Source organism: Anoplolepis gracilipes, chromosome 12, assembly GCF_047496725.1.
Source record: "Anoplolepis gracilipes chromosome 12, ASM4749672v1, whole genome shotgun sequence".
Taxonomy (NCBI): domain Eukaryota; kingdom Metazoa; phylum Arthropoda; class Insecta; order Hymenoptera; family Formicidae; genus Anoplolepis; species Anoplolepis gracilipes.
The window spans coordinates 4,484,534-4,510,749 of record NC_132981.1 but is presented as its reverse complement, the minus strand read 5'-3'; the positions used below and the strand labels follow the sequence as shown (position 1 = coordinate 4,510,749).

Sequence of the window (26,216 nt, the reverse complement as noted above, 5' to 3'; positions counted from 1 at the left end):
AGATCTTTATAGTAAAATCTTAAACTAAAATTACAATATTTAAAAAAATTTTTAAACTTTCAAAAATTTTGTATATCGTGATATATTGGACATTTATGGCTAATATATAATATTACACATATGTATGTATTAATATAATTATTAATATTTATAATGACAGGAAGATATGTAGAAATATTCAAGCAAATAGTTTGATATAATTAAGACAATCAATATCTTGTTTATTCAAGCAGAGTTGCAGTGTTGACAACTCAATAAGCTAATTAGTCGAGCTCATTTGCGAGACTCGTACGGTAAATATTATATGTATACCGGTCTCTACTTCGCACGCACGCGGCCGTTTATATTTTACAGCCGATACAGCAATTTACATACTATACTACAGAGTACTGCGAGTTATGCAAATTTTAATCGGCAATAATATACATGCCGACCAGCACCTGCGCATTGGGCACGCACCTTACCTTCCTTGCTTCCATCATACGCCATAAGCATCCTACGCCATTGGCAGCGAGCAATCGAAACGCCATTAGTACCCGATGGCATTAAATGAGCGTGTTCTCCAAGCGGGTAGCCGTCTCCTTCGCGCGCGGCGGCTTCCACGAAAATTAACTACTCTCACAGTGCTTCGATTTGAAATTCATTAATTCTCCCCCCTTTCCTCTCCCTTTCCCCCGGATGTGCACGCACGGCGTAACCCAGACAACGATCACCCGCAGTGACCGAGGATCATTAACGCGCGCCTCGTCTCGTTTCGGATTACATATTGGTTTTCTACGTAACGAGCATAAACTTGTCGTTATAGCTAAAAGCAATTAATAAATTAAGATATTATATTGTATATACATTGTTACTAATACATATGAAACGACCGTTTTGGAAAAAAAAAAAAAAAAAAAAAAAAAAAAAAAACATTGCTTTGTTGAATGTTGTCATAAATTACAAAGATATCACTTTAAGATTTTCAAATCGATGTAATTATCTTGTTTGTATTAATTGTGTATCACATTAATTTAATTATTTAGTTATTATTTAATATTAATGTTTATCAAATATTAAAATTATAAGTATCTAATTATATTATTCAGTTATTATTATTTAATAAATAATATTAATATTTATTAAGTTATTAAATTTGTTATTTGTACTATATTTGTATTATATGTATTTATATGTATCTAATTATATTTCTATATATGTGAAAATTACCTATCAGAATATATTTGACGATAGCATTCTCGATGTCTATTTGACGCCTCTTTGATATCTATCTGATGTCTATCGAATGCCTGTCTGGGCGATAAGAGCCGTATCGAGGGTCCACTAATCTCGCGTTAGTTGCACTCGCAATGAGATCTCGGCGATGGCCTTATCTAAATTAATATAAGTCATCATTTGTCAGCGAGTACAATCTATAACAACCGAACAACACACAGAGCGGGAAAGAGTATACATTGTAATGTCGCGATGTTTCATAATAGAGAAACAGATAAGATCACCCTACCGATTCTCTTTCTTTCTCTTTCGCCTGGCAGATTTATGCGTGACGCTGAATAGGCATGTTTTTCCTATGGTATTACATTTCTTTTCTCCGGGCTATAAATCGTAAGATAACACTGATAATGTCGCCGAATTGAAGGCAAATGTTCCATTGACACGTACTTGCAAGTAGGGAGGGCAATTACGTGAGTCAATTTGTCAGATTGCTCGCACAACATTTAAAACTTGAATGTTTTCACGGATTTGTTGTGGCTACATTAAAAATTAGATAGTATATATGTATACATATGTATATAATTAGTCACACATAAATGCAACTTTTTTTTACTTTTGTTGAGTCGATAAAATTTTCTAAAGATTTTAGTATGAAAGATATTAAATATTAAATAAAAAATAAATATTAAAATAAAAAATAAAATAAAATAAATAAATATATTAAGACATTAAAATAAAAATTAGAAATGTTGATTTAAAGCGATTGATACTAATTAAATAAAACGATTGAAATTAATTAAAAAGCCAAGATAACGCGTATAAGAGATGTATTGTATTATTCTATAAAATATACTAATGTTTTGAGAAATCATATGATTAAGCGTAATCACGAAACAAAATTCTCCAATTTAGATTAAGATAATATAAAAAATGGCTTACAGAGAGTAAGCGATATTGGGCTAGTTTCCTTATAAATCACGCGCGTAAAGAGCTAATAGCAATTTTCATGATTAATCGACGAGGCAAGCAAAGCAGTCGCGCCACTTCAAATAGATCCAGCGTGTAATTTATCGTGTATAAATAAATAGAAACATTTACATAATTGCGCCGGAAACTCGTCTATCGCAACCTGATAATAGTAGCCCTCTTGAGTCTCCATAATTTAGAACTGATAATTAGGTCGATAATTATTAAATATGATCGCTCGTTCTCACAAGATTTATCAGTGTTTAAATGATCTCTCGACACGATTAAAAAAATTTATTTTAATGTATCATAAAAAAATGACCGATTGGCTGATATGATAGCCGAAGAAAACACGTGAAAAAAACAGCAAGAAATCCGTCCTGCAGTCTAGTATTAAAATGCACATTTAATCGTTACTCGTTAATTACGAAAATCTCGACAGCGGCAATTTTCCGCTTAATTCTATAACGTTTATATAAAATATTCTGATAACAGTTAACAGTTTTCAATTGGACATCAAAAATTTTGTTTAAGAAAAAATTCTCTTTAGAATTTAATATATACCTAAAATTTTTATTCAAAAAGTACAAATTTTTATTATTTAATATTTTAATTAATTTCTCTATAATTAATTGATATTATATTATTAATTAAAGCGTGTATTATCAAAATAACGATACTTTCTCCTTATTAACAAATTAAATAAAACACTCAACAAATCGAGATCTAATCATCAACATATTAGGAGCTGACAAATTAATCGGGCAACGGGAATAGGGTTAATAAAATTCCGTCACGGTGTTACCCGCAGCAGGCGTCTTCACCTTTTTCCCCAAGAACACGTAGCACGCTATTATTATTCATAAACCGGTCTATTCTCGCCCTAATCGAAATCAGGACGCGCCATTAAATTCCGGGGGCCGCGCCCTTTAATCGTCGCCTGACAGCGTTACGGGCGCGATTTGTCATCCACGAAATTGAGTCGCATCTGCACGGAACGCTGCAGAGAGACGCGCGCGCGTCCGGGATGCTGCGCTTCCGAGGTGCGCGCACGCGCACACGCACATCCATGGATGGACTCCCGTTTGTGCGTGTGAAAGTGCCCATACATACACGTCGAATCCACGTGGACGTTATACCACTGGCAGGCGCACGTATTCGCGGCTGCCAACTCTAATACTATCGTACGGTCCTCGAGGGCGATATAATGTTCGAGTATATAATATATATATATACATATATAGGCACGGACCATTAATATATGGCTGCTGGGGCCATTGTTGCGAATTAGGTGCCCATTGAACGACGCATTGTCAATGACAACGGGGGTCCGGAACAGAGGATGCAACGTGTATCCCCCTCGTACTACCAACCGCGTTTTGATATACTCCATAAGTGGATGCTCCCCTTCTCCGACATGGACTCTCTTTATGTCGATGCGATACATTTCTCCCGCCGTAACGAATAAGATTAGGATTGCTAAAAAATTAATAGAGTAGAAAATTCTTCAAGCACATTCTTAAAAGGAGATATATCGAAAGAATCAATCAATCTTTAATAAATAAAGATATATGATAGACGTTTGAAACCTCTCTTTATGTAGAGAGGTTCAATGTGCAATATATGTATATTGTTTTTTGTCACGCACATCAGTTACATATAAATCTGATATTTCTACAGCTTACCAGTGTGAGAAGAGAGGAAGAAACGTTTCTGGAAATTGTGGATTGCACTGACTATCTTCAATATTCAATCACGGGATAATTGAAATTGTAAACAACTTGTTTCACGTACAACACTGCTTCAATTACGGTTAGTACACTTACGCTTGTGCGGTTTAAAAAGAGACTTGTGTCGCCATTATGCGGGAATAATGGGAAAACTTTAACGTAACATCGATAATATCATTTGTGTCTGCAACTTCATATGTCGATAATGTCGATAACAACAATAAATCGACTCTCAGCATCCTCAGATTTATCGAGTGTTATTTTCGTTTCCGGACTTTCTTTCTGGGATTTTTATCATTTGATATTTGACACGAAATGAATATACATATATTTTCTGGAAAGGAAGAAAAAGCAAAGAAAATGAATACAGAAAGTGCATTATTAAAGTAAACAAACATCTATTAGGTAAAAATAAAATTCGAAATGTTTTAGCAGATGTTAGAAATAATTGAAATAATAGATTACAAAAATTTAATTAATCATATAATGATATGCGACAAGCGTAAATGTATATATTTATATATGAATTTATATATATATATATATATATATATATATATATATATATATATATACATATAGGTTGCGAAGAGCACGCTTATAGCACTAATTTGCATACTGTCCGAACGCAGCCTAAACCCCAGACCCCGGGATTGGATTGGATAGGCAATTAGCCAGTCACTTAACCTAACCTAACCCTAACGCAACATTCCCGGCACGAGGAGAAAAGGGGGTCGTTGAACAAGCGAGAATACGTCAGGAGCGGATCTGTCGATGGGATTAGGTCAATGAAATTAGAGGAGAGAATTGCGTTTCTGTTTAAACCAATAGTATAACTCTCTCGGAAACATGTGGCTGGAGGAGTGCGATAGTTTTGCCGAGCTATGTCGTGGATACCTACCGTACTATTTGTTAATAGTCCTGCCGATCTTCATCATTATCTCCCCGGTTAATCCCGTGACCGCCTCGCACGAGTTCCCCGTGTACCGTATGCATCAGTATGACTTGCACGGGGTTCCACACGGTAAGATATTGCTAATGTCTTTGATGAATTCTCTGGAGATTATGTGGCTCTCACAGAAAATTATAATAAATCCCACAAGGTTGCCGAAGTGCACCCATCTCCCTGGAGGCGAGATCGTTGACTGGATGGAGCACTTCCAGGCATTGCGTTGTTGCTAAGGCTTTGGATATCACACCGTCTGTCTTCCAGTCTATTAAAAGCAAAGCTGGTGCATTGGTGATTGTTTTACCTGAAAAAATGAATGAACTTACAGCAGAGGAAAGAGAAGTAATAAAATTAATATAGTTTTGTAAGATAGAATTATAAATTACACAACAAATTGATACATGATAAATTATTTTGATTTTAGCATATTATAAATCTTGAAGCATCCATGATATATGGCTCCGAGACATTGATACCAGTATACTTTGCATTGTGGCATCCAGATCTTCAAACAATTCTGGATGATATTGCGGATGGGTTTATTACTGATGAGAAAGCTGGGTCGGCAGCAGAGGCCATGTATAATTCAATTTCTGCTAGTGGTTATCAAGTAGTAGTGGCTACTGGACAGGCCCTTCCTAAAACGGATGTTAAAGTTGCCACATTGCATGGCAAATTAACTGGCACTGGAGCTGAGGAGAAATTACCTACTATAGCAATAGTAACACATTATGATAGTGCTGGTGTGGCACCTGTAAGTTTATTATTAAATTCTGCATTATAATTCACTGATATTCACAAAGATTAGTATGTGCTCAAATACAATTCATTTTATTGAAATTGTAGGAACTGTCATTTGGTGCAGATAGTAATGCTTCTGGTATAGCTATGCTATTAGAAATAGCAAGACTGTTCTCTGCTTTATACTCGACTGGTCGATCAAGACCACAATATAATCTTGTGTTTATTGCAACTGGGGCTGGTAAATTAAACTACCAAGGCAGTAAAAAATGGTTGGAAGATCAATTGGATGGACTTGAAGGATCTATTATACAAGTAATGCAATCTTAATATGATTAATATTAGTTAATAATATTATATTTAATTTTATTAATAGTTATCCCATTATTTTATCTATAAAGGACATGATTTATTTTGATTATAGGATGCAGCTTATGTAATCTGTCTTGATACAGTTTCGGCGAGTGATAATTTATTTATGCATGTGTCAAAGCCACCCAAAGAGAATTCGTCGGGTGGCCTATTTTACAAAGAACTTATGATTGTATCTCAGTCTTTAAATACCAGCAATATTGCAATTCATAAGGTGCATAAAAAGATAAATCTTGCAGAGGAAACATTAGCTTGGGAACATGAAAGATACAGCATTCGAAGATTACCAGCTGCAACTTTATCTACATTAAAAAGACATGAAAATCCAGTCAGAACTACTATATTAGATATTGCTAAAAGTGAACAAGTAGATACATTATACAAGCATACTCAAGTCATATCGGAAGCATTAGCGCGTCATATATATAACTTGAGTTCTAGTCAAATTTTTGCTGGCCCATTGGTATGTTTACTACAAATGTTTGCATTTTTAGTTCTATGTTATTTTTTTTATATTCTATATATCTGAAATATATATGTGCATGTATAACTAACAATAAGAGACTTGGAGTATACTACAAAATTATTTGTTATATATATTAATATATATAGTAATTTCAATTGATGATTTAAATATTAATGTAAGTAATGCATACACCATACTATATGAATCAATTTTTAAATAAAAATTATTTTTACAGGATGTATCGAAAGAGTCACTATCTTTATGGTTTAATTACTTTGCTTCTCAACCAAGAGCAGCATCACTACTAACAAATAAACACAATTTACTAGTCAGTACATTAAAAGAAGCAATGGCAAGATATTTGGGAGATATTAAAGTTACTCTTCATATTCCTGATAAGCGAGATCCAGAATTTGTATTCTATGATGTTGCAAAAGCTACTCTAAATGTATATAGGTAAAATATAGACATTTCTCTTATACATGTATATATATATATATATATATATATATATATATATATATAATTATTATCAGTTATAATTTTATAATTGTTAATTATTTTTATTCTATTACAGTGTAAAGCCAGCTGTGTTTGATCTCTTTCTTACAATCGGCATAGTTTTGTACTTGGGAATATTGTACATGATTGTGCATAATTTTCCACATGTTTATTCCCTGGCAACAAAACTTTCTGCAAAGAGTAAAATATCTTAAATCTAATTTTACATTTACAAGTAAAAATTAATTTTTTTGGATATCAATTTAATAATAATGTTAAACAGTTCGTAACCAGTCTATATTATGAAAAAGGTTGTTATATTCTAGAGTTCTTATAGATAATATATTTCCTATCTTAAGATACTCTAAAATGGTTATAAATTGGTATGCTTAGGAATCTATCGAGGCAAATAATTTATAACAATTTCAAGTTTGTTTGTGTGTTGTATATTTATTTGACGAATTTTTAATTATAAAATAGTTTAAAAAAATTAAGTATTTATAATGCTCAATTATATATGTCGCTATCCTTTCTTAACCTCTTCCAGCAATAATGATATATAGAACATTAAGAAAAAGAAAAAATGTACGATATTTAGAACATTAAGAAAAAGAAAAAATTTGTTTGTAAATAGACGTTTTCCAGTTGAACACATGAGAAAACGTGATAATTAAAACCAAGTTATATATGATCGACCAAATAGTGAGATATCTGATACAAGTAATGATATAAATAAAGAATTCACATTATGTGCAAATATAAAATAGATATAAAATGTATATCTAGAAATTTTAAATTTATATTTATCAAAGGTATTTTAGAAATGCTCACTGACTCACATTCTACAACAAACTAGAAATAAGTTTAATTCTTTTCATAATTGAATAAAATTTTCTGATCTCGTATCTAATATATCTTTATATTTTTTTTATATACATAGAAAAATATGTTTACAGAAAGAACACAACTTCATACACACATACACATACATACACTGAAGAGATATAGAATATACAATACATACTGTAGAATGTATATACTTTAATATTGTACAACCAGGAAGAAAGTATTTCGACCTATGCTTCCAACTAATTTTTAATATTTTAATTGTTGGTATAATAGCATCTCCAAGAAAAGAATTTGAACATTTTTTATCTAGAAATTATAAAACTTTCTTCTTGCTTGAACTGCAGTGTACAAAATAAAACTTTCTTAATCTCTACTTTAAATCTTTTGTGTAATATAAATATAAAAGTTTATGAATTTTGTGAATTAATTAATGTGCGACAATATGAATCATTATTTCAATATTATTTAATAAACTAAAACTTGATACTAGAATAAAAAAATGTTTTGACAATGAAATATCATAATCAGGTGAACTCAATTATGAAAATATTAAGATAGTAATAAGTTATATAAAAATGATATTTAATATAGTAGTATTTAAAATGGTATTAAATAAAAATGTATTTAATGCATAAGTAAATATTTATTATTTTATAATAGACAAGCAAAAATATATATATATATATATATATATATATATATATATATATATATATATAGAAATTTAGAAATTTATGATGCAAAATTATTATTTAATTATAGAAATGGGTAAAATATAAATTAAAACATGTTAAAATATATCGATCGAATTAATAAAAAATATATTGCAAAATTATAAGTTTTCAGATATTTCTGTGAAAACATAAAAAAATCACAGAAATTTATAAATACTTGAAAACATTATACATTACAGACGTGATATATTATATATATGTTATATAAGAAATATTTAGAAAGATGAAAAAAGATGGTAACTAAAAATGAATTTTCGTATAAATGCAGATACTTTTACAATTATAATTTTCATTGGTGTCATAATAATACAATATATATATATATATATATATATATATATATATATATATATATATATATATACATAAACATATAAATAAAAAAAAAGAAAACATTGAAATTTATATTATATATATATATATATATATATATGTGTTATTTACTTTAATATTAACAAAGGAATTTATTCGATTTTTATAAACAGATTGTGTAATAATTGTTTTTCAAGGTAATACTGCATTTCTAAATGTAAAACCGGTTTGACTACTTCAGCTTACTAAGCAACTTAACTAACTGCACTGTTTTCATCATTTTAAATCAGTGATTTCTCGACATCATTCGAGAACTAAAGTAAATAATTTTAGGACATGTATGGAAATCTTAGAAGAAGTATGTTTATTTTGCGACTAGTATCATCATTTATAAAGTGACATTGTCTAAAGTGATTGCGTAACAAAATTTTTTTTATATATAGTTTCCAAATTTCAAGATACCAGATGGAATATCAGCCGAACAATAAATTCTCTGGCTCGTTACATAGAACCGGAATTGGCAGCGATAGCACAAGCAGGCACGTGGAAAAATGAGCGTATAATTGCTTCACCTCAAGGAACGAGGATCACTCTATCAAATGGGAAAAAGGCGCTCAATTTTTGCGCGAACAATTATCTAGGTCTTGCGGTAAGATAATTAAAAAAATTTTAAACAATGAATCAAAGTCAATGTTAAAACAAATATGGCTTTATTTTAATTTTATAAAAATTAAAACTGTATATAAGATGTGCATAAGATGAGATCTCTTAAAATTCAAATTTAACAGAATAACAAGGATGTTATTAATGCGGCAAAAATTGCCTTGGATAAATACGGTGCCGGTTTGAGTTCTGTGAGATTTATATGTGGAACGCAGGAAATACATGTCGAATTAGAAAAAAAAATTGCCACGTTTCATGGCAGGGAAGACACGATACTTTACGCATCGTGCCTCGACGCGAATGCCGGTTTTTTTGAAACTCTGTTAACTGCAGACGATGCTGTGTTAAGCGATGAATTAAATCATGCGTCTATTATTGATGGAATACGATTGTGCAAAGCAAAGAAATACAGGTAATCTGTTTAGTGTTATCATTTTCTTGTAAATAAATTTTTTAATCTTGTACTTACTCCCGTATATAAAATTTTTTATATGTAATGTCAAGATACAAACATAGAAATATGACGGATTTAGAAAGTAAACTTCAAGAAAGCAAATCGGCACGTTTACGTCTTATAGCAACTGATGGCGTATTCTCCATGGACGGTACCGTTGCCCCATTGCCAAAAATAATTGAACTTGCCAAAAAGTACAATGCTATTACATTCATAGATGATTGTCATGCAACCGGATTCTTTGGCAAAACTGGCAGGTATATTTTCACAAACTTATACAGAATTATTTATCTATTTGTGAGCATCAATATTACTTGTCAAATTTATTTATTTCAATTCAGAGGTACAGAAGACTACTTTGGCTGTCTTGGAAGTATCGATATCATTAATTCTACATTAGGAAAAGCTCTTGGAGGAGCAGCAGGTGGTTACACGACTAGTACAAAAGAAGTTGTTAGTTTATTAAGACAAAAAAGTAGACCGTATTTATTCTCGAATTCGGTGCCCCCATCTGTAGTTGCATCCGCAAGTAAGGTAAAAAAAGTATTATCTTATTTTCATTATATGTGGATAATTAGTAATCTCATAAGTAGTTAAAGATGCAGTTAAAAGAAAACAATAGATAGAAATAATATTAAACTGTCGGCATTTTAAACGTTATTAATAGGTAATGGATCTTATAACGGATAGCACAGGATTTTTGGACCGCTTAGCAAACAATACTGAACATTTTAGAAATGCAATGACCAAGGCTGGTTTTATTATCATTGGTGATAATCATCCTATTTGTCCTATTATGCTAGGTGATGCAAAATTGGCAGCAACATTTGCAGATAAAATGATGGGTATGTATTTTTTTATATATAACTGTAAAGATTCTTAAAGAAATAAAAACAATATAATATACAGCAGAGAGCTACCGTATTCTTTTCAAAGCTTTATGACTTATTTTATTGCATTGAGCAAAAATATTTTTTACAGAAAAGGGAATTTACGTTATTGGATTTAGCTATCCTGTAGTACCAAAAGACAAAGCGAGAATACGTGTTCAAATTAGTGCAGCACATTCGATTAAAGATATAGACCATGCTGTGAAAGCTTTCGTACAAATTGGAAAAGAACTTGCAGTGATTTAATAAGTATATTTTTAATAAAAGAATTTTATAAGTATGTTTTTAATAAAAGAAAAATTGTATAATTAATTATATATTTTGTCTCGATTCAATACGTATTTTTTTCGTTTGTATATATTTATAAATATTCTATTCTTTAAATTAATTTGTATAATACAAATTAAATATTGCAAATACAGTGCCCGCAAATGCAACACTAAATTTATTAACATGTGCAATAACAAACATCGAGCAGTATAATAAAGATTCAGCTTTCTTTATACAAATTTCCAACGCGCGAAGTTGTAAGTGTATAAAACTTCGAATTAGATGTAAAGTGTATATTGTATTATTAATCATTAATTACATAAATGCTAAGGCTTGTATGGTTTAATGAGATTTTCCGAAAATTCCCTGACCTGTTGAGCTCCGCGTACTTCCCTTTCTAGTAAAGGAAGTCGTGTGACATGGAAGTCCTCATAAAGATCTAATATCTTAAGAAAAAGAAATTTAATTTATTTTATAGGAATTTTAACTTCTTTTATATAGTGGTTTAATAATTATTTAAATATGTATATATATATATATATATATATATATATATATATATATATATATTTGTATTTTTTTGCATTTAAATAAAATAAATATAAAATATTAGAATCTTTAAAAAAATATAAATTGCAATATCATATATAAATAAATAAATTAATTACCTGATCTAGATATTTATCTTGAATTTTATGCCTTGCAAGACAAAGTTGACAAGATGTATTTCCTTCTTTTAAGAATAACAGTTGATTTACTATGATGTTATGAGTATCAATACCATATTTTGTTAATTCTTGTACAAGTCGTTCCGTCTCATATAGCGATAGAAATTCTGCTATGCAGACACATATAAAAGTTGTCTGATCGGGATTTCTAAACTGTTCATTAACTTGTCGAATGACAGCAAGCATTTCCTCCATCTTATTAGAAAATGTATCTACATTGAACTCTGCCAATCCCAACAATGAACTTATCTAGAATATAAAAATTTGTTCAATTTAAATCATTTGGAAAACACAAATTGATATACTTAATATGCTATTAAATGCAGATAAAATCAAATGTATATTAGTATCTAACCTGTGTAATGAAAGGACTAATCTTCATTTTCAAACGCATTATTTTTCCCAATCCTTTTTCAACGACTTGTGGAAATGATAATAACCTTAGAGTATGTCCAGTAGGCGCAGTATCAAATACCACAACAGAGAAATTCATTCCTTTCACAAGCCTGAAGACATAAAGAACAAAAAAATTTATCTGTAGTTTATCATAAAAAGAAATCCTTTTAATAATTTACAAAAGTGATAAATATAAAAAAAAAAAAAAAAAAAAAAACAAATGTGTAAATTTACTTCATAACTTCTGCATAGCTCATTGCCTCGTCTATACCAGGAAATGCCCCAACAATTTCTTGCATAACATTTTTGCTTAATCTCATTGCTTCCCCTCCTGAAACTATAATATAAACAAAACATTTTTATAAATAATTTCTTATAAAAATATATTTAGGAATAATTCAAATATCTGTACATTAAAAATTTAGTTTCTTTTATTTCATATGTGCAGTAACTATTGCAGCAATCATTTATAGTCTTCATATCTATATTATAATATTGTAATAATATAATATACAATAATCATTATAATGAGAACTTTTCTTATTTAAAGATTCATAGATATTAAACAGAATTACAAAGACATTAAACAGAAGTAAGGTTACAATTTTTGTAAACAAACCTCCTTCACTGTCAAAGTATTCCTCTGGTAATTCTGTAATGCCAACATTAGGATCGATCTCCATGGCAAATAAGTTATCGAAACCTTTAACCTTTGTAGGTACTTTACTGAATTTCTGATCAAATGCATCGGAAATGTTATGTGCTGGATCTGTGGATATGATAAGTACACTCTCTCTAACTTTGGATAGCTGCACTGCCAAGGAACAACTGCAAAATGAAGATTAGATAAGTCCTTATAATTTTTAATTTTTTAAAAATTTAAACAAATCAATAAAAGAGCAGATTTTTTTATGACATAAGTTATATTTTCTTCAATAAAATTCAATTATTTCATTGTAAAATTTGATATCTAAACAGAGAGAAAAAGCAAATATTTTTTTGTCACATTAAGATAATTACATATGAAAAAATGTATATTCACGTTATATTGTGTTTTTAATGATTTGTTCCATTGAAGTGTTTTGCTAACATATGATTTTTTTCCAGGTTATGTATACCTGCATGTTGTTTTTCCGACTCCTCCTTTACCGCCCACGAATATCCATCGCAAGGAACGTTGCTCGATCACATTTTTTATGGAGGGCTCGAATTCTTCCATCGCGTTGCTCTCGGCCATGCTTGCTGTCGCTAAGATGACAATGCAAACCTTGCGGAAAGGTAACACGTAATTTTTTTATAATTGTCGCGCGTATGTCAAATGTCGATGCACGAGAACGAGGGAAAATGCAAAAAAGACAGACGACTTCAGACTAAAGTCTCGCGCACAACGTGGCGTAACATCAAATGGATCAAGTGCTAAGATCTGTTCATTCCAGCTACACTTTCTGTACTCTTTCGTAATGTGAGTCTTTAGCATTTCAATGCTAAAATAAAAACATAGATGTAAAATATGTGGAATATAAAAGAAAGGGTCTATTGAACAATATACTATATGTGAGCATATATTATTAATAAAAGATGCTACTTTATTTAATTTATTTTTGTATTATTCCTAATTTTTTACATTAATTACAAACGAGAATTATAAGTATGTATAAGCTAATTATATACATAATCCATTCATGTGTATTATGTACTCGTACAATTTTATACGCGCGTTCCTAATCGATCTTCAATATTCGATAATGCCTATCGATTCTGATCAATTCCATTATGGCGTCAATCGGGAAGACGTGGGCAGGTCTAGGTTAGTTCAGAGGGAGCAGCGGAGGAGGAAGCTTATAATTATATGTATTTAGCTCCGATCAGTATGGCTATTGGTTATACGTGAGAAACTTGTAGCGATACACACGGTCACGCAACACGGTATGCTAATTTGGAAATGAAGTGTTACGTACAATAATCGCGTGGAAGTGGTGAACGCAAGTGGGGGCTGCACGTCGTACTTCTTCACTGCAAGCTGATATCGTAACACACGAAAATAAAGGATGCCGCAATTTCACAAGATCGAGATCAACAGGACAGAATGGGAGGTACCGGAACGATATCAATTGCTTACTCCCGTGGGCTCAGGCGCTTACGGTCAAGTCTGGTGAGTGAAAATAATAATTTACATAAAACGTTATTGTGAACGAATTTTGACGATACATTCTTTGTCGAGAATTTGGCCAGAGGTTCAACAGGAAAAACATTCGGAAGATAACTTAAAAAAAGAAAAAAATACTCTTAACCTCTTTGATGTCCTTTGGACAATTTTTTTGTCATAAAAATTTGACGCGATTCCCATCCGGCTTGTCAGCTGATGCTGACATTCGGTTGACAGCTGTGAAAATTGTCGTGACGAGAGATGTACCGTTACATCTATCTATGAACTCCGATTGCAACCTTGACATTTACAATATTTCTGACGTAAAGTGACGAGATTGTCATCGCACGATTATTCTCCGTTGTGATGAAGACCCCGGCTATAATTACTGCCAAAAATACGTTAAATTTCAAAAGATTGCGCATGCGTTTTCTTGCATTTTTGCAAAAATAGAACGAATTTGGAACAACGTATAAAATATTTATCAAATGGTGAAATGAATGTTTAGTTTTTTTGTAAATTAGATTAGGTTAGGTTGTTCCTTCGAGCTTTTTTATTTATTTTTTTTCTATAAAAATTTTGAAGTTTGTAATCATGATTCTGTAAATTATTATGTAATATTTATTATATCATGTATTAAGGCAAGAACCTTTGATTAGGATTTATTCTGTTTTCATAAAAAAAGATATATTTGCATTTCAGTTCAGCTGTCGACACAACTACTGGACAAAAAGTAGCAATCAAAAAGTTAGCCAGACCATTTCAATCGGCTGTACACGCAAAACGCACATACCGAGAGTTACGTATGCTGAAACACATGAATCATGAAAATGTAGGTAAACACAATGGTAGAAAAGTTCTTTACGTTTTTAATCAGTTTTAAATATGTACATTGATTGTAGGTAATAGGATTATTAGATGTATTCCATCCATCTTCGTCTTTGGAAGATTTTCAACACGTGTGGGTATTGTTTGGCAATGAGAGATCAATTTTATTTTATCATATACTAATTTTATTATTTATATATATTCAAACAGATACCTAGTTACACATCTAATGGGCGCTGACCTGAACAATATTGTCAGAACACAAAAACTTTCTGATGATCATGTGCAATTTCTTGTCTATCAAATACTTCGTGGCTTAAAGTATATTCACTCTGCGGGAATTATACATAGGGTAATGATAATATGTTATATGCTTTTATATATTTATAGAAATATAAAAAATGTAAAAACTCAATGTTTCTCATAAATCTAATTGATAGGATTTGAAACCATCTAACATAGCAGTCAATGAAGATTGTGAATTGAAGATATTGGACTTTGGTTTAGCCAGACCTACAGAAAATGAGATGACTGGTTATGTTGCCACTAGGTGGTATAGAGCACCCGAAATTATGCTTAATTGGATGCATTACAATCAAACAGGTTAGAATTGTATCAATAAAAATTAATGTATAGATTAAGAAGATAAATTTTCTATATTATTTTATAAGAAAGATACAAAAATATATGATGCTGTATTATTATATATATATTTTTTTTTAGTTGACATTTGGTCAGTAGGATGCATTATGGCAGAGTTGTTAACTGGAAGAACATTATTTCCTGGAACAGATCGTATCCTTTAAGTCATTGTTCACAAGTTTTGCTGTATTGCTAAATCCAATATTATTTCACATTGATATATTTTTCTCATAAATCATACAATAGATGAATATTTTATGTTTTAACACAAGATCATGTTAATTAGCCTTGGTAAATATTTTCCTCTGTTTTGCCTGCAATGTTCTTTAATAAATATGCTTTTTGCTAAGGGTCTATACTAGCTAAATCCCATTGTTGCATTAAAGCTAAATAAATTATTGTTAAAGTTAATACAGCACACTCTGCTTAATATGCTTTTAGAAAGCCACTTACATTTTGCATCTTGTAAGCTGTCTGCAAATTGAATATGAGTAAAATGTAATAAAGATTCCGTATATAAAAATTTTAATGACACATTTAAAATGTGTTTGTAGCATATTGCTTTTGGATGTAATAAGAAATATTTAATAAAAGGGATATGTATTGTCTTTGAAGTGAAATATAGTGGAGCCTTAGCAAGAGCAGATATTCATCAATTGAACTTAATTATGGAAATTTTGGGTACTCCACGAGACGAGTTTATGAAAAAAATATCATCAGAATCGGTAAGTTGTTTTAGTAATTCCATGTTGGTTACTTCATCGTTATATAGCATGAAATTGTGCACGTTTTATATTTATCTTAGATAGTATGTGAGTTGCATTTTCTCTCTTATCATATCTTTTCTTATTTTATTAACATGTAAAATAAAAAATATATATCTTGGCAAATTCGCGATGGGTTCAAATTATACATAATATTTTATATAAAATTTTAGTAATAAAACCTCTCTGCACTTTACTATATATATATATATATATATATATATATATATATATATATATATATATTTGTGTCTAGGTATAAAAAGGGTAATATATATATGTTTATATAATATTTTATATAATTATATATTTATAACAGAAAAGTTTAAAAAGATTATTATTTTTTTGTATATATTCAATATTTGAATTAATTCATGCTGCTTTATAACAAACATCCAGCTTATTCTAGATGTGCACGATAATTTATAATTTATGGAAATGGTTTGATGTATATTAGCACAACTAAAATTATTGTTTGTCATATTTAATTTTAATATTGCTTTTTAAACATACCTTAACCGTAAGCAGACATTGATCACCTAACACGAGTGTTAGTACTCTGTGGCACACCCACAGAGGAAACATTAAGCAAAATTACTAGCCAAGAGGTAAATTTGTTTTTTTTTATGTAATTTAATGTATATGATATTAGATTTTATCTCATATACAGGTTTTTTCAAATGTAGCTTTCCAAAAAGTGTATTTTTATTTCTTTGTAAAGATAGTTTTTATTTCTTGATTTGATATCTAGTTTATATTTTATGTTAAGATGTAAAAATAATAAATTTATAAATTCATTATAAACATATATAATTATAAAACTTTCAGAACTTTTATGTAGATATAAACCATATAGAATATACAGTACATATAATGCATAGAAAGTATAAATCTTACAGAATCTAAATTGCACAAATGCTATTTATATGACTTTTTATTGTAATTTTTAATTATTGTTATAGGCCAGAAATTATATTCAGAGTTTACCACCATTAAAGAAAAAAAACTTTAAAGAGGTATTTCGTGGAGCTAATCCTTTAGGTAAATGAAAAATGTTCATTGTTGGGAATATGTATTGAATGAGTAAATAGAACTATGTCAAATTTTTGTTTAGCTATTGATTTGTTAGAATTGATGTTGGAATTGGACGCAGAAAAAAGGATCACTGCTGAACAAGCATTAGCACATCCATATCTTGCGCAATACGCAGATCCAACTGACGAACCTGTGTCTCTACCATATGATCAAAGTTTTGAGGACATGGACCTACCAGTAGAAAAATGGAAGGGTAATGGATCTTTATTATTTTCTATTTTAATATAAAATATTTTTTACAATTTGAATAACGGGCATTCTTACTTGTAGAACTTGTGTACCACGAAGCTGTAAACTTTGTTCCACAGCAGTTACCCACGTTGTCTTCAACAATTGAAACGACTTCTTAAGATTACATTCATAGCGTGATATGGATTTAAACACAGTAAGATAAGATATAGAGATTAACACAGAATAAATAGTATTGTGAATAATATATATATATATATATATATATATATATATATATATATATATATGTATGTATGTATGTATATATGTACAACACACACACGCGCACCCGCGCGCACACACACACACACACACACACACACACACACACATACATACAATTGTCATATATAAAAATCACAAATGTACATAATTTATAGATAACATTTTATTAATTATTCGAATTTATCTGTCAGAGGATAGAATGTATAATTTTGTTAAAAGGAAAAACACATTGTCGTATTGGTTAATTTGGTTATTAATTGATTATCTGTTTATCAATAATGTTTATTCTTACACAATTTGTTTGTGTATACATTTTTTAAATTATTTTATCAAATATCATCTCTTTTAGTCTAGGAAGAGAAATCATACGCCGTAAAATTAATTTATCATAAAATATATATATATATATATATATATATATATATATAAATAATTGAATTTGTCATATATAAATTATGATGAACTTGCCATATGCTACAGTAAAAGTATGTAGTACTGAATATAGTAGCTTTAGACGTAAACGTACCTAATAATATAACAATTCTAATGCTTATTATTTTTTAATAATGCTATTTAAATTTAAAAATAGAAGCGAAATATTTTCCTATTTAAACCGCTTGAACTTAATGAAACGACCAATATTTATGAAACTAGGATTAAAAAATTATAATTGCCAGTAAGGAAAATAGAAATTGTAACAATAAAATCAAAATAAATGTACAACGACTAACATAAGCACTATTATAAATCAGGAATTGCATAAGATATTGCTACAGAAAATTGTAGAAAGATTTACAGACAATTTATATTTATATACTTCTAGTATGTTATAGCATGAAAAGAAATATGTATAAGGCTATACACATATTTGAAATAAGTAATGAAATAGGTAATTAATGAAGCTTGAAATATGATCTCTCAAAAGACTTTCATTTATTTTTAATTATTTTATATGTCATTCATTTTTTTCCCATGTCTTCAAAATTTCTGTGTATTTGTAATCAAACAATACAATGAATAAGCTTATTGTAATATTTGTGACATATTTTATGTTAGCACACATCTTCCAAGAAATGTCAGCTTGATAATTTAAGAGTAAAATGATCAGTATTTGAATATATTTTGATATACATAATATTGTAATTGGAAAGGTTAAATAACCTATTTGGTTTAACATAATTATATTAATTAATAATGCCAAATGTATGGACTGCAGACGATACTGAGAAATTAATAACGCTCTACGGGCAATATCAGTGTCTGTGGAATCCATTCCACCCTGAGTTCAATAATACATTGTCACGTTACAAAGCATACAAGAAAATAAAAGACTCCATTAATATTCCTGGATTAACAATATGTGATTGCATTGAGAGAATTACAAATGTAAAGAAGGAATACTGTTATGAACTATCAAAAATCACCGCAGCTATATTTTGTGAAAAATTGTACGCACCAAAAGCAGAATGGTTTGAAAGAATGCATGTACTCTTTTTTCCATATATGCCAACATCTTTCTATAATGATTTTAAAAAGGTATATGATGTAATACAAAATTATTTAAAGAATTGTTATACAACTTTGATCGCCATATTTATGTAATATTGTAGTGATTATATAAGATGATAAATAACAATCTTTTATAAAACCAATATTGTGATTTCCATTCATATTTAATGTTATGTCATTTTTATATTATATTCACGGTACAAAAATATGTAAATTTATATTTGCAGCAAGACAACAATAAGCAAAAATTTATTGATATCAGTACTCAAGATAGTCTTTTGAATTCATCTCTTGAGAGATCAAACGATAAAGCAGTTTGTTCAAACGATATCTGTGGAACGTGTGAACTTCAAGAGATTGAATTATGTTTAAAATTGAGGTCCTTTGCTATTTATGTACTTATTTTGTGTAATTTTAAGGCATTGCAAAATAAAATTACAATAATATTTTCCAAGTGTAGAGATACAATCCATTCGAAGCCGCAAGATGCTCTTATCCCTTCTGAAGGAATTCAAACGATTGATGCAGCAACAGAGATTAGTAACGGTGTTATGATAGACAACGAAACGCAAACGGATATGTTTAATGTTAGACATAAATATGAAAAAAAATATATATTAATAATAACGCAAATATTTTCAATAATTAATATTATGTAGGAGGAAAAATACATTGCAGACATCGACAAAGGAAAAAAGGTTTACATGCTGAATAACAGCAAGTTATCTAAATTGTCAATTTCTCAAGAGGATAGATGGGAAAAATATAAAATCTTTTGTAACAGGATCGTTCCACATACATGGATGATATTTCTATAGAAGTATATAGTAGAAGAAAAACTGAAGATAGCTTTGATTTATTTGGGAAAACCGTAGCCTTTCAATTGCGAACTATTGACATAAGTAAAGTTGATCATAATATGAAATTAAGTAATTGTCATTATTGAATTAACATAATTTATTATTTTTTTTTTTTTAGAAACTGTGGTGGAATTGGAGAAACAGATACAAAATTTGATAACAAAAGCGCGATTAAAAACTTTAGAGTCTAAATTAATGGATTGGAGTGGCAACACAGTCTGTTGCTGTGATTGTAACGATTGCAAAGTAATGTGTAAAAATGAAACTTGTAATTGTGGTTTAACATTAAAGGAATGTTTATTACTAACAAAGATCAAGAGAAATAAGGGCTATGGGTTTTGCTACAAGCAATAGAGATTATATCTTAATAATATTGAGATTGGTATAATCACAAATATATTTAAGTTTAAATTATATTATTTAAAAAATTAAATTTTTATTTCGATATATAAGTAATATATATTATGTATATATTACAGTACATATTATACAGATAATAAATTTTCAAGTAAAATATATAACTATATAAAAAAATTAAATTATATATGTATATATCCTGATTTATAACTAATTATCTATATAATCTTTTTGTTTTATAGATTTTAGGATGTAAACAAAAAAACACAAATTTTTTCAATATCAAATAATTCAAATTTGATTAAAGATTAAAGCTAATATTTTAATCTTTAGATTACTATAAAATCAATATTTCATCATATGTAAACTCATTTAGGTATTTAAAAACGGACTGATTCATATATAATGTTACAAATATATATGTAAATAATTTTTCTATAATTAATGTCATTCCAATTTTGTCATATTTCATATTTGCAAAAATGATATTTTACATATAAATTTTAAAGTTGGGTAAGTAAGTATTAAAATTAAAGCCTTTTGTTAAGATAATAAATAACGATTTTTAATTCAAGTCCTATTTTATTACATGAAAATGTATATTTTTCACAATTAGAATATGGATGTTTCTAATTGCGGAAGTATACAATACTTGCCGAGAATTAAAGTAAACGCGCTTATATGATATATATATAGTATACAGTATCAATATTTTTCGTTTATCAATATTTGAATTTGATAAAATTGTATAAAAGACATCTTTTTTCCACTGTCCGTTTTTACATATGTGCTATTGAAGTTTGAATTTTATATGATTTACAAATCAATGATATAATCATTTAACATTTGACATTGAAATAATAATTTATCAATTAATTATGTGCCGTGATTATATTTCTCTGTATAAATCTTATATAACGAGTAAATAAAACAATTCAGTATATTTATTAAGATGCATGCTTCAAATCATTAGAATATATCAATCATGTATTTATACAATATATTAAAAATTGCATATTGTATTACAAAATAATTTGATAAATTTTAATAAATCAACTGTTTTTAATAAATCAACGTTACACAAGATGTACTATCAAATGGGAACACATTTCTGGTGCTTGCTGCTTAAACCAATCAATATATCTTATCATTTTTAACAATATCCAATTCAGATTAAATAATATGTAAATACTGTCATATTTATAATTACTAAAGTTTTACACGACAAAATTTCTTTGTCAACTTGAAGATGCATAACGAAAGAAAGAATAAAATATGAAATATTTATAGAGGTAACATCAATTAAACTTTGTATATATAATACTGATGACATTTTTACAAGACACTCTGAATAATTTCCACTCTTAAAGTATATATGTATATGTATATATTAAATTATTGTACTTTTCTCCAATATTTGATGATCTGTCAAGAGTCATACATATATAACCCATGTGTTCATCTGACTAGCTTAAAATAGTTTTAGTTCATCACTTTTTAAGTAGTGGATGGTGGTGATAAGATAATACTTTTCTGAAAAAAAAAATGATATATAAGATTCAATTTATATTTTGATATATGAGTTTTATAATATTTAAAAATTAATAATATGTTTCTCTTACATACTATTATTTAATTTGTTTTCTTTGCGTCCGTTTTTTCGTCTTTGGCTTGACCACGACCTAACAATTTAGCTAATGAGTCCCAAATTCCTCCCAAGAATAAGGCGCAGAACAAATTTTCAAATGGCACAAATGGATCATGAATGCCGAGTAAAATGGATGATAACTGGAAAATAATATTGTCAATATCTATTGTGTCTTGTCTTAACAATATTGAATATATAGAATTACATTGAAATACATTGAATATTTAAGAAGAGATTTACGATATAGACATTACCTTGAAGTAGACAAAGAAGATAACAATGCCGAAGTACACAAGAGCATGAGGCGCAGAAATGAGATCAGTCTTTTTATCTAATACAAAGATAATCGATGCAACCATAGATGCTTTGGTAGGGCTGTAAAAAAATTATGATTTAACATTATTACGTTTGTTTGTCAGTTAAAAACTGGAATATATATATTAAATATATATATGTGTTTATTCACGTAAATTATAAATTTACATACAAACTAGGTTGCATGAATTCCATTGCAGTTGGTGTCCATACACCACGTATAAGACGCTCAAACAATTTTGTAAATCCAGCTCCATTACCTATGGACATGAATTATATACTGTATTAATTTTTACATAATTGTAGATTTTGTAGAATATGCCTTTATGTATAATTCATTTTCCAATAATGTGATATGCACTCCGACATATATTAATATTTTATGACCAACCTTTGAGTGTTCCAATCAATATCATAATAAGATATGCATTTGGATAAAGTTTTCCTGCATGAGTCACTCCATCATATACCTTTTTACACCTGTAATAATATAAAATTTTATATAAAATATTTTTGTACATAAATAATTTACTTAAAATATGCTAAATTAAAATCTTATTTTTATAATTTTATATTTTTTATATCTATTATTTCCTAACACAGATAATAAATAATAGTGTTTTTCTACATATAAATATATAAAACATAAAAAAAGAAAAAGTTAAAATCTTTCAAAAGTACAGAAATATTGATGTTTACTTACCTATAAATTTCCTTCATAGCAGCACATACTATCTTTACTGGTAAAAATTTGGCTACCTTATAACCAATGTCAAATGGCGTGTAAAATATCACATACCTAAAAAATTTATATTTACTTTGGTTAATTTTTGCAAAATTGATAACTTTTTTTTGTAAATAAATAATAGATTTTATAAAACACAAAGTACTATACGAAAGCACACAGTCATTACCGACCAAACAACAGTTGCGACTATCACTTGTGGTGTATTTTTCAGAGGTGCAAGAATAGGTTCTCCTAATAATCCATTGCATAGCATACCGCTTGCGAAAACGACCAACATTGTAGAGAGCCAACATGATAAAGGATGTTTGCGAGAAAATGCTTGTGCACCTGAAAAAAACATATTGCATCAATTATATATATTATATTATTACAATTATTATATTATAATTATATGTTATTACAATTATTATATTATTTTTTTTAAAATTTATTATATATAAAAGTCTAATTTTTTATGTTTATTTATTTTTATTTATTACAACACTTACACACATGCACACATATGTTACAAAAAATAATTACCTAAAATTATAGCATAATTTAAGAATATATGCAAGAATATAAATTTAAAAATTATATGCAAAATATTTTTTTGGATCTTTTTTTGTAAATTTTTGAGATGTATATTTCAAATACAATGTTATTATATTGTGGAATGTTAAAGATGTATATTGTCTTTGAGATAAGTCAGTTAAAGAATCCTTACAAGTCTATATAACACATATTTATACAATATATAAACTTAAAGGGGTCATGAGTAAAAATAATGCTATTGAAAAGTACTATGTATATAATTATAAAAAAAGGAATATTTTGATACAAAACATTTATCTTGGAGATAAATAAATAATTTTGTTGAATTCTTATACTTTTTATTTCATTTAAAATTATTTCTCTTTTAAAAAAAGAACACTTTTGTATCTAATATGCACGTTTGTTAATATACATCTAATATACATCATAGATCAATGATCAATAATAAATATATAAATATTAAAATTAGGAGACATTAACATTGTTAAATTTTATTTTATTTTATTCAAATTCTATGTATATAATTTTATTTAAATAAATAAGACAGGCAAACTTTTTTTTACAGACAATAAAAAACACCAATAAAAAGTTTAACAAGATTTAGAAATCAAAACAATTAATAAAAAATTTTTTAATGTAAATTAACATATTTTAGAGAAGCTGCTTTTGAAAGAGCCTTTATTTTGGATAGTCTGACTGTAGCTGTATATGTGTGGCAAGGTGCATACTGAAATAGATCAGCTAAGTTGTCTGTGTTATTGCCTTGGGATAAAATTATGATAATTGTGCCAAAGAGTAGTATAAAATCAGCTCTTAATTTTGATCAATTTTGATTTTGAAACATTTTTCTTAATATAATATACTTTATATAATTATCTAATAATTTTGATATTTAAATCATTTATACAAATACAAATTACAATTATAAAAAGAGAAAAAAAATATAAAGATGCAGATACAATAGATAGCAAATATCATCAAATTAATAATACCATAATTAAAATCATAAGTAAACAATAAATAATAGATATTTTTTACCATACAATTTCTTACAAATTTTCTCAAATAGATATTAAAATATTTCTTTAGTTATGCAATAACCACTATAATATTTAGTCATATATATATATATATATATATATATATATATATATATATATATATATATATATACAATATATAATAAATTTATGAGTATTGTTATATAAAATAAAATTTCGACATTTGATAATTCTTAGAATTATTAAGAACACGTTTAAAAGAAGTCTCGTACCGTCGTGACAGCTCTATTACATGCCAAAATAATTTATAAGCGAATCGATATAAATATTTCTTTCCGGTCAAACATTAATATTATCAATGTGATATCACGAACATCAATCAGCTTTATGTTTCACGAAACTTCGGAAAATATATATAATTTACGAATCATTATTCATCATATATGTGTTTCAAGTCCATTAAAATATTCATTATTGGAGTATGTTTTGATTTTATCTCTCGACATAAGACAAAGGAAGAATCGGTATCTGGATGTTTAGAGAGATCAGACCGGTTACCGGTTATTATCTCGCGCTCTTACGTGAAAAAAAATTCGATGAAGAGCGAGAGAGAAAGAGAGGAAAAAAGAGAGAGAGAGAGAGATCACGCGTCGGTAAATATAAAACATCGCGGCAGCGTGGGACGACGTGATATCGTCGTCTCGGGAATAAGCGAGGTCGCGAGGAGCTATTCCCCGAGAGAGTCGGCGGCATTCGGAGCTGCCCGCGCGTAAAGAGCGATTATAAATTTAGAAACGGCGAGCTTACCGGGTCCCAGATCCTCCCTGACGTGCAGCGTGCACAGTACGCAGTGCGCTATGTCGAAATACGGGAACATTTTCAGCTTGATGACCTGATTGGCCATGTCCAGGAACGCCTCGGGATCCATCGCGAACACTGCTGGTGTTCCGCTCTCTCGTTTAGCAAACGACAAACTCCCCGACTTGTACGAATCTCAACTTCCGATTCAAACGTCCGCTGCCAAACGCCCGCCCGCGAGCGACGCTAGTTATGCGCTGTCTGCTACGGTCAGCCGTC

The 26,216-nt window shown here is 28.9% G+C and overlaps 6 protein-coding genes across 11 annotated transcripts; 4 read left to right on the top strand and 2 right to left on the bottom strand.

The window, feature by feature from the left end:
* Positions 1 to 4,190: 4,190 nt before the first annotated feature.
* Positions 4,191 to 8,243, top strand: LOC140672141 (BOS complex subunit NCLN). The gene is made up of 8 exons (XM_072904011.1): positions 4,191 to 4,316; positions 4,544 to 4,935; positions 5,015 to 5,202; positions 5,285 to 5,614; positions 5,707 to 5,916; positions 6,026 to 6,436; positions 6,675 to 6,895; positions 7,017 to 8,243. Exons 2-8 carry the CDS (start codon positions 4,761 to 4,763, stop codon positions 7,153 to 7,155), a joined length of 1,674 nt encoding a protein of 557 aa, XP_072760112.1. The 5' UTR covers positions 4,191 to 4,316; positions 4,544 to 4,760; the 3' UTR covers positions 7,156 to 8,243.
* A 745-nt stretch (positions 8,244 to 8,988) lies between these two features.
* On the top strand, positions 8,989 to 11,442 carry Gcat (Glycine C-acetyltransferase). Of its 4 annotated transcripts, none has more exons than XM_072904017.1 (7): positions 8,992 to 9,193; positions 9,294 to 9,484; positions 9,624 to 9,910; positions 10,003 to 10,209; positions 10,294 to 10,486; positions 10,620 to 10,797; positions 10,934 to 11,442. In XM_072904017.1, the coding sequence occupies exons 1-7, from the start codon at positions 9,172 to 9,174 to the stop codon at positions 11,086 to 11,088; spliced, it is 1,233 nt and encodes a 410-aa protein (XP_072760118.1). In that variant the 5' UTR covers positions 8,992 to 9,171; the 3' UTR covers positions 11,089 to 11,442. The 4 variants fall into 4 exon arrangements, with proteins under 4 accessions (XP_072760116.1, XP_072760118.1, XP_072760115.1 ...); XM_072904016.1 differs by having other exon boundaries at positions 8,995 to 9,193; positions 9,279 to 9,484; XM_072904015.1 differs by having other exon boundaries at positions 8,989 to 9,193; positions 10,003 to 10,486.
* LOC140672146 (ATPase ASNA1 homolog) lies at positions 11,085 to 13,661 on the bottom strand. The gene is made up of 6 exons (XM_072904022.1): positions 13,355 to 13,661; positions 12,856 to 13,064; positions 12,471 to 12,573; positions 12,196 to 12,346; positions 11,781 to 12,089; positions 11,085 to 11,558 (listed from the first exon to the last, which is right to left on the bottom strand). Exons 1-6 carry the CDS (start codon positions 13,471 to 13,473, stop codon positions 11,439 to 11,441), a joined length of 1,011 nt encoding a protein of 336 aa, XP_072760123.1. The 5' UTR covers positions 13,474 to 13,661; the 3' UTR covers positions 11,085 to 11,438.
* Positions 13,662 to 14,018: 357 nt separating this feature from the next.
* On the top strand, positions 14,019 to 18,248 carry LOC140672145 (mitogen-activated protein kinase p38a). 3 transcript variants are annotated; one of them, XM_072904019.1, is made up of 10 exons: positions 14,019 to 14,388; positions 15,085 to 15,214; positions 15,285 to 15,343; positions 15,421 to 15,562; positions 15,651 to 15,813; positions 15,934 to 16,005; positions 17,145 to 17,224; positions 17,579 to 17,657; positions 17,731 to 17,904; positions 17,982 to 18,248. In XM_072904019.1, the coding sequence occupies exons 1-10, from the start codon at positions 14,285 to 14,287 to the stop codon at positions 18,059 to 18,061; spliced, it is 1,083 nt and encodes a 360-aa protein (XP_072760120.1). In that variant the 5' UTR covers positions 14,019 to 14,284; the 3' UTR covers positions 18,062 to 18,248. The 3 variants fall into 3 exon arrangements, with proteins under 3 accessions (XP_072760120.1, XP_072760119.1, XP_072760121.1); XM_072904018.1 differs by lacking the exon at positions 17,145 to 17,224 and adding an exon at positions 16,498 to 16,577 and having other exon boundaries at positions 14,021 to 14,388; XM_072904020.1 differs by lacking the exons at positions 14,019 to 14,388; positions 17,145 to 17,224 and adding exons at positions 14,615 to 14,873; positions 16,498 to 16,577.
* A 328-nt stretch (positions 18,249 to 18,576) lies between these two features.
* LOC140671621 (uncharacterized) lies at positions 18,577 to 20,905 on the top strand. Its single transcript, XM_072903068.1, has 3 exons — positions 18,577 to 19,765; positions 20,484 to 20,578; positions 20,655 to 20,905. The coding sequence occupies exons 1-3, from the start codon at positions 19,362 to 19,364 to the stop codon at positions 20,888 to 20,890; spliced, it is 735 nt and encodes a 244-aa protein (XP_072759169.1). The 5' UTR covers positions 18,577 to 19,361; the 3' UTR covers positions 20,891 to 20,905.
* Positions 20,906 to 22,519: 1,614 nt separating this feature from the next.
* LOC140671587 (trimeric intracellular cation channel type 1B.1) lies at positions 22,520 to 26,214 on the bottom strand. The gene is made up of 7 exons (XM_072902995.1): positions 25,947 to 26,214; positions 23,775 to 23,931; positions 23,560 to 23,655; positions 23,248 to 23,336; positions 23,029 to 23,116; positions 22,796 to 22,916; positions 22,520 to 22,681 (listed from the first exon to the last, which is right to left on the bottom strand). Exons 1-7 carry the CDS (start codon positions 26,065 to 26,067, stop codon positions 22,526 to 22,528), a joined length of 828 nt encoding a protein of 275 aa, XP_072759096.1. The 5' UTR covers positions 26,068 to 26,214; the 3' UTR covers positions 22,520 to 22,525.
* Between the last annotated feature and the right edge of the window lie 2 nt (positions 26,215 to 26,216).